At 36.3% G+C, this 8,326-nt stretch overlaps 1 protein-coding gene across 1 annotated transcript; it reads right to left on the reverse strand.

Moving 5' to 3' along the window:
- Positions 1-1,605: 1,605 nt before the first annotated feature.
- Positions 1,606-8,267, reverse strand: wdr59 (WD repeat domain 59; the record flags this gene model as incomplete). The annotated part of the gene is made up of 9 exons (XM_079466014.1): positions 1,606-3,126; positions 3,211-3,353; positions 3,428-3,548; positions 3,899-3,977; positions 4,915-5,065; positions 5,143-5,255; positions 6,350-6,431; positions 6,563-6,765; positions 8,100-8,267. The coding sequence occupies 9 exons, from the start codon at positions 8,265-8,267 to the stop codon at positions 2,891-2,893; spliced, it is 1,296 nt and encodes a 431-aa protein (XP_079322140.1). The 3' UTR covers positions 1,606-2,890.
- Positions 8,268-8,326: the final 59 nt, after the last annotated feature.

Raw genomic sequence — 8,326 nt, forward strand, 5'->3', positions numbered from 1 at the left:
GTCCGTGACGTATGTCTTATTGATAGGCTGTAGCGAATAAGCGCCAGACGACCGTCCAATTAGCGAACAATATTATGTGTAAGGCGTGGATTATGAATAATTAAGACGTTAAGCAACTAGGCGCTGCCGTGGGGTTACCAAGCAACGTATGCAAGACAATATTAATATTCATGAGAGAAGCCTTCGCCATGGTGGAATGAGTAATTTCTCGAACGTCGAAAGAAGCGCACTTCACACAGACAACTGCGGAGGATTTAATGATTCATATTGACGATTTGATGTGTTTATTACCTTATGTGTCAGCGTGCTCATTATTGTATACATTTTTAATAAAATGTGAAGTAGTGACTATTTATTTATTATTTTTAAATCCGTGATTATTCCGCTTATAAGCGCACGTTGTTGTTTTCTCTTAAAACTAATTTCTTAAAGAAACAATCACATCAAATGTTACAAAACCACATATTACGTTCAAAATTAAATTCAGATTAAAATTAAATAACAGATTAAATTCGTTGGCATCTTGCGTGGCAAAAATGTAACGTACTCGCTTCAACAGATACAAATGTTAAAAAACAGCACTTTAATCAATTTCATTCACAGGTTTGACATATGTGACCCTGGATAACAAAACCAGTCTTAAGTAGCACGGGAACATTTTTAGTAAAAGCCATAAATACATTGTGTGGGTCAAAATTATAGATTTTCTTTTATGCCAAAAATCAGTAAAGATCATGTTCCATAAAGATATTTTGTGAATTTTCAACCCAAAGTATTGAAAAACTTTATTTTTGTGAGTGGATGGCCTGCTACAGTGCCTCGGATTTACAACTTCAAAGATGATTTTCTCAATATTTAGATTTTTTGCACCCTTTACTTCCAGAGTTTTACACTCTTGTATCTCCATCCCATATATCAATAAAAAGCTTAACTATTCAGCTTTCTGTTGATGTAAAAATCTCAATTTCGAAAACTTTACCCATAAGACTGGTTTTGTTGTCCAGGGTCACATATTTGTTTGGTTTGTCTGTTGTGAATAATATAAATGTATTTTAAAAACACTACAACGAATTCAATGGATGCTACTGACCACGTCTTGAAAATATGCCCTCAGTAAAAGAACGTCCATTACTTGGGCTGTTAACATATGAGATATAGGCCTATCTGTAACCTGACAGCAGTATAATGTTATAGATTTTCACACCCCAGATGTTTGGTACTGCTGTTGAATTCTTGTTCTGCATTGTGACGTACATTAAACAGGGTCACAGGCAGGTCAGCTGTCTCACCAATCCAAAATCAATGAGAGTCTATATTAATCCACATCATAACAAACAGACATCATAAAATATCTCTCAAATACAAGACAGTATAATAACAAAGCTAATACCTTAAACAAAACGGGTAATAATATTTAAAGATTGTTATGTGTTTGTTTAATTATTTTCTTGCAAGTAGAAAAACCTTTACAGTATACAACTAATATATACGAAGCAAAAATGTAAAGCATGGCAACAAGATGGCACTGATATTATTCAAGTTAATATGTGCTTTTAGATTTCTCCTGCCCGTAATGAACAACTCAAAGAGGAAATGTTTGTTTTTGGTCAGCATTATTTAATAAAGTCGCTATTCAGAATCAAGTTAAGCCAGTACGAGACATCCTTAATAGCTTTATTTGCTATTATCAAGTTAAAAAACATAATATGATTTTTGCCCTTTGATTTACGAGGTAGTGATGAGAATCAACATGTTTAATCAACATTGTTTTTAGGACATTCACTAAACAAAATCCAGAAAGATTTCCTGCAGCATTACACCAACAAATCAACTGGCATACTGGTCACGGTCCTATCAGATGTGTTGTGGCACACTGTACATGCTGGTTCGTCCATAAGACCTTTTTCCTCTGCAGGACAAAAACAAACTTTATAAATAGTTGTTTGAAACTTTTATCTGAAAATAAACATGTTGTAGAACTCCCCCCCCCCCCCAAAAGAAAATCAGCAATAAGCTATATGTCTCTTCCCTTTTAACAAATGATTCACAGATTAACTTCGTTGGCACCTTGTAGAGCAACTATATCATCTACTCATTTAAACAGGTAGAAATGTGCAAAAAAAACAGCACTACTTAACATCTGAATTCACTAGGCTGGCTTGACCTATTGTAAGATAAATTTTTGAGGCTCCTGTATAGAACATAATTGAACACTTGAACAGTCAGTTGACCGAGACGGCAATAATCGTTTTTTTCTTAACGTCTTCCTGCAGAGGAGTCCAAGAATTGTGAGGCATATCTTGACGATATCAAAATCTGCTCTCTTAAAGAAATAGCTCACCAAAAATTATAATTCTGTCATTGAAAAGATTATATTTCAAAACTACTTTTGTAATACTTTTAATAATTTCTTTGGTGATTTTATATTTATCATTAATGGGATAGTTTAGCGACAAATGATAATTATTTTTCAACACTCAATGTGTTTTCTCTTTTTCTTTAAATTGAATCATTTACTTATTACTTCCTCATGTCATTTCGAACCTGTAAGAGTTTCTTTCTTCTGCAGAACACAAAAGAAGATATTTTGAAGAATGTCGGCAAACAAACAACATTGGCCCAAATTGCATGGACACAGAACCCGGACACATTTCTCAAAATATCTTCTTTTGTGTTCCACAGCAGAATCATATACAGGTTTTGTGAATGAATGATGACAGCAACTTTATTTTTGGTTAAACTATCGCTTAAGCTTAAAAAGCCTCAGTCCCCATAGGTACTAATTACAACCATTACAATCTCTCAATCGTTGGGGCGAATATACGATGACAGAATTTTCCTTTTTGTGTGTGAACTATTCCTACAAGTCATCAGGGTTTTTCAGAAAGTCTTAGAAAGTGCTTTGCAGAAGACAGTGACAGCCGCAGCCAGTGGGGCAGACGTCTTGAGAGCGGAACCAGTCCATCATGTGACTGGTGTGTCCTCCGTGGCCACAGCTTAGGCAGAAGTTAGAGGAGCCTCGTACAGCTACGTGACAGATGGCGCATTGGAAGGTGAAACGCTTGCAGACGGCACACTGGGTGCCTCGGGCCTGACTGCGACAGTGGCAGCAGTAAACGCCAAACTCTACAAATGAAAGAACAAAAAAAGTATAGAAATATATAATTTTACCAGCGATCGTACAGAACCCGAGACATTCCTGAAACGTACCTATGCCTTTGTGGGGCTCTGGAGGGCAAGAAACAAATTTGAGAACATCTGCCCTCTTTTCCTTCAAACCCCAGCGGTGCAGGATCTCTCCGTAACATTTCTTAAAGTCATCAAACTGCAAGGCATTGGAAGAATCAAGTAACCTGTGGATGAGAAGAACTATGGCGTTAATCATTTGGAGACACGCAAGGAGTAACGGATGGGTATAGATGTTTACCTTTTGTTCATATCGTGCTGCTCTTTCTCTCGCTCTCGTGGGTCAGTGTTTGCATAGCGATAGTCATCCGGAGAGGATTCTCCCCAGGGCGGTGCATGTTCAGACTCACGACCACCTGAAACTGAACAGATCAACCGTTCACAAGCGTCAGTAAATATGAAGACATTTGCTTTTAATCGGAATATATTTTTGATTATGTGAATACTTCATGCATCTTCAGGCCTAAAATTTGTTTACAATTAGGTACACTTCTATTATTAATTAAAATAAAATAATAAAACGAATAAATACAAATGTACAAAACAATAAATAAAATGAATAATAACAAGTGTGAATAAAAAATGTCGATAATTAGATCATTTTGTGAATGTATTGCCTAATGTTTTCAGAAAACTAATGAGACTAAGCAACGCCAATTAAATACAACATTTACGAAATCTAACCTCAGTAAAAACACCTGTACTATCTCACCCATATTCCAAGGAGTGGCTGCAGAATCTGAGGTACTTGAACATGATCCAGATGTTAGAGAACTGGAGGTGACACTGGGCTAAACGTCACAAACAAACAAATATGTCAAATGTTTATCAAAAGTCTATATTCTTATAAAACTCATCCTGAGGTAAAAATCTAATGACGAAAATCTAAAGGCATATAGTTAGGGATGCACTATAAATGGTCATAATTTTTAATGTTATCGGCCGATTATAAAATTGGGGCCGATATATAATAGCCGATAAATCATAAATAATTTCCTCTGGTTAAACTTCTTTAACTGCACACTACTCACAGTTAAAATACAATACAGTACAGTGTCTTTCTGTCGTGATCATTCACTTACTGCAATTAGCCAAACTTGGTTGATGTAGGTACAGTATGCAGATAACGTATCTATAAATGTGAAAATGATAGGAACAAAAGCATAACTGCTGTCTGTTTTGAGACCTGTTAGACAATTTTTTTCTTGGTTGCTCTGGAAAAACATCTATCATTTGTTTATTGAAGAAAAGTTTGGTTAAGTGGTTAAAGAACAGTTAACAAGTGTAAAGTAGGCTTGGTACATGGTTTTCAGGGGGAAAAAAGAGAACTAATGGCTTGTTTTCTGCAGCCAATGTTTTCAAATAAAAGCAGTTGTCCACTTTTCGCCTTTTGTTTCAGTCTTAGGAAATGTTATATTACTATATAGTTAATATACTGTATATCGGCCAATATATCGGTGATCGACTTCCAATGATAAAGAATAATCGGAAATCCGCCAAAAATTTACAATTTGGTGCATCCCTATATATAGTGCATCATTTCTGCACCACTAGCCAATCTGAATAAAAAAAAAAATGAATACATCATACATTATTTCCCAAAACTCCCTCATCTGTTGTACAGCCAAACAGATATCTTACTTACACTCTGCATATTAAGCTCAGATAAGAGAAAGTATAAGAAAATTACACACTGTGACATAAGTGACATTTGATCAAAAAACATACATATCGAGAGTGATGAGATGTGAAGATGACCGGTCGCGCCTGCTGATGTCCGTACAGAGTGAAGTATTCCTGAGGACTGGTGTGACCTCTGAACACGCTACACAACATGGCCAGACTCTGAACGTCACTCATTTGACTATAGTGCTCGAGCCTGTAGAAAACAATGTCAAAGGTTAAGCAAGGTCATTTCTTTCTGTGTAATGTTTATATGCACAAACCACAACTAACAATGTCTCCAATAGTTGTCGCCCAAAAGGATGTTTGGCCCAGGGTGTCCCAGCATCAGGGTCAGGGTCAGGATTGAGGTCAAGATTAGTGGCAGCCGAGGCAAGAGCCCATACCTTATAGAACACATTTAATTAAAAAAGTTTGATCATTATTGTAAGCTTCTAAAAAAACAGTGTCTCATTTCCAGCAATATGAATTGATTTGATGGGATGATTTTGTACTTTAGCTTCTCTTCAAATTCGAGACAAAATGCTTTTGGGTATTTTCAACAGGGGTGGATACACTCGATATGCCCTAACTTACTGTTTCAGTGGAACCAAACTGCTCATTTCTAGACATTTCAGTGGGTCATTAATAGTGCAGACCAAAAACAGCCTTTTAAATATGTGAACAAGTTAATATATGACTACTGTAGATGCAAGAATAACATAACATTATAAGATGATTTTCATTAAACAAACAGTTACTCTATTACTCTTGATAAGTTAGTCTATTAGTTACAAATAAAAGTTGAAGCAAATGAGTTGCAAATAAAAGTTACTCTGTAACATTTACTCAAAAAGATTGAGTGCAGCTGTAACACGCCAGAGGAGACCTGGCCCTCCTGGCTGAGACTGGTCTCTCCCTATGTTTTATTCATCATTGGAGTTTGGGTTCTTCGCCACTGCTTTGGATTATAAAAAATGATATTAGGTTAAATGAAACTAGATTTCCCACTGGCTGAAGATTTCATTTAATTCCCTGATATTTATAGGTCTTGACAGACTATAAACAACTGCCAACTGCAGTCTATACCAGTCAGACAGCGAGATACATTACATTGAGCACTGCCTGTATTATTGCAGTCAGTTAGAATGGACTCCAAAGACTGTAAATTATCATAAAACTGCTTACATCGGCCTATTCCTGCCAGACAGCAAAGAACGAATTCTGCATGGTCCACAAACTCATCACAACCCCAACATTATAAGCATTACCTTACATTAGTCAAAATACTTAAATTACTTGAAATATAAACATTACAAAAAAATAGCAACATTTAATGACTTGAATTACAAATAATATGTAACTTGATAATATATGTCATGTATACAATATATTTATATAATATATAATACAAGTTAGAGGAAGATGGGCTCTCAACATTCCTCTTACTGTTTTTTCTTTCATTGCATATACCCCAAAATATAAAAGCGTGTAGAATCACCTTTGCTAAATCCCTGCGGCCAACAGCTAAGGCCGCTGCTCCGTTCTTCTGACAAGTGTCCTGTATGTCATTAACATTTAACCTGAGAAAGAAATGAAACAGACACAGGTGTGAACAGATTGATAAAATCTGAGACACTTGGCGCTGTGTATGGGATAGATATAATCTGAAAGAGTAATATAGTCGTGACTAGAGATAGAGAATGGAACATACACATATGTCTCCCCGAGGGCTTTGTGCACAGGAAGCAGACAGGAGATTTCCTGAATGATGACTTTACCAGCCAGTTTGATGGGTCTGTTGCTATAGTCTGATCCCTCTCGCTTGCCTTTCCACCGGCGTGACTTCTGAACCCCACCAGAACCACAAACAACAAGATTAATTACATTCTTATCAATAACTGAATTTATTATATACTAAAGATCTGACACGCAGGGTGAATGTCATGATTAAACCCCATTAAAAAATATGACTCAATTAAATTATTTTTACAGTATGTATCACTATATGTAATGTTAGAATTATATTCAACATAATAGGGGTGTCACAATATAACAGTATTGTCAATAATTGTAATATTAATAATCATCATTAGGCCTATTGATCATGTTTTAATACTACACATGATCATGATAAATAAATAATCCAGTGCCAATATTTTGCGCGTGTTATTGGCCAAAAACATTAAAAATGAAAGGTGAATTTGAGCAATTATTATTTATTTCAATAAATGTCGCCATAATATTATTACAATGAACTATTTTGGCCATGATAATTGTGTGGTGATCTGACATTGAGACACCCCATAAAATAATTACAAGTCTTTAATTTGTTAAATGCACTAAAGAGAAAGAGCGTGAGTTATGACAATTAATTTTCACAGTGAACAAATAAACTCTCAAATTGACGTTTGCAGAACCTGCCAATGGTGAACAAATTGCACATTTAATAAAAATGATTGCTGTATTTATCTATTTGCACGTGGGAATGTTAGTTTTGCATCCTTGGTATTATTATCATACTACTAGGCAATGAGACATGATCCTATTTATACAAACCCATAATATGAGAGAGAGAGAGAGAGAGAGAGAGAGAGAGAGAGAGAGAGAGAGAGAGAGATTTTCAAAGCATAAGATGATCCACCGAATGATAAGCCGATGTGTTAAACATAAGCCGCAGATGTAAGAAAGCAAGCGACAAGTGATCTGTCATGAGAGGAAGCAGATTAGAGAGAGAGAAATAGAGGCAGGAAGGGGCGGAGGTCAATACCGGACAGTCATGAATAGTCTGCACAGACCAGCGACGGGAGGCAGACAGAGGGGGCTTCTGATTGGATAAAACAGACCACAGCAACATGAGTGAGGGAGACATGACACCAGAGACTATCAGAATACAGCACAGAACAACAGTGACCATGAAATGAGAAAATGATGCATTTAAACACAGGTGAAACAAGCAGATGATGGGGATGACAAACGAAAATAACCCAAAGGAATATAAAGAAAACAGGAGAGCTTAACAGAAGACGTTCTAGTTCTAGTAGAAGTGTAATGTCTTAAAGATATATCTACGAAGGGATCTTTTGAAACAATCAACAATGTTTTAAAAGCCCTGAGGTACTTGTGTGGTTTATCTTCACCTAATAAAGAAATGTTTCATTACATGTTTTTTAGTCTAGCAAAGCTTTCTGTTTCACTCAAGCTAATGTCTGCAGTCTTTTTCTCTGCTCAGGAAGGACAGCTAGTCTTACTCGCTCTTTGTAGTAAAAAGATGAGATGGAGACTTGATCTTTGTCTGTGCGTGTTGGACTCCCGCTGTATAGCCTCAGCGTGGACTGAGACTCTGTTCGCATTTTCATGGGCGTCAACACCCCGCTGTGATACGCGGAGAGGGCCGACAGTGACCTGCGAACACACATACCTGTCTTTCAACACAAATCCTATCATTCTTGATTAAATAAGCAAATAGGGTTACTAT

The sequence above is a fragment of the Barbatula barbatula genome, assembly GCF_947034865.1.
Source record: "Barbatula barbatula genome assembly, chromosome: 10".
In the NCBI taxonomy this organism is placed as follows: Eukaryota; Metazoa; Chordata; class Actinopteri; order Cypriniformes; family Nemacheilidae; genus Barbatula; species Barbatula barbatula.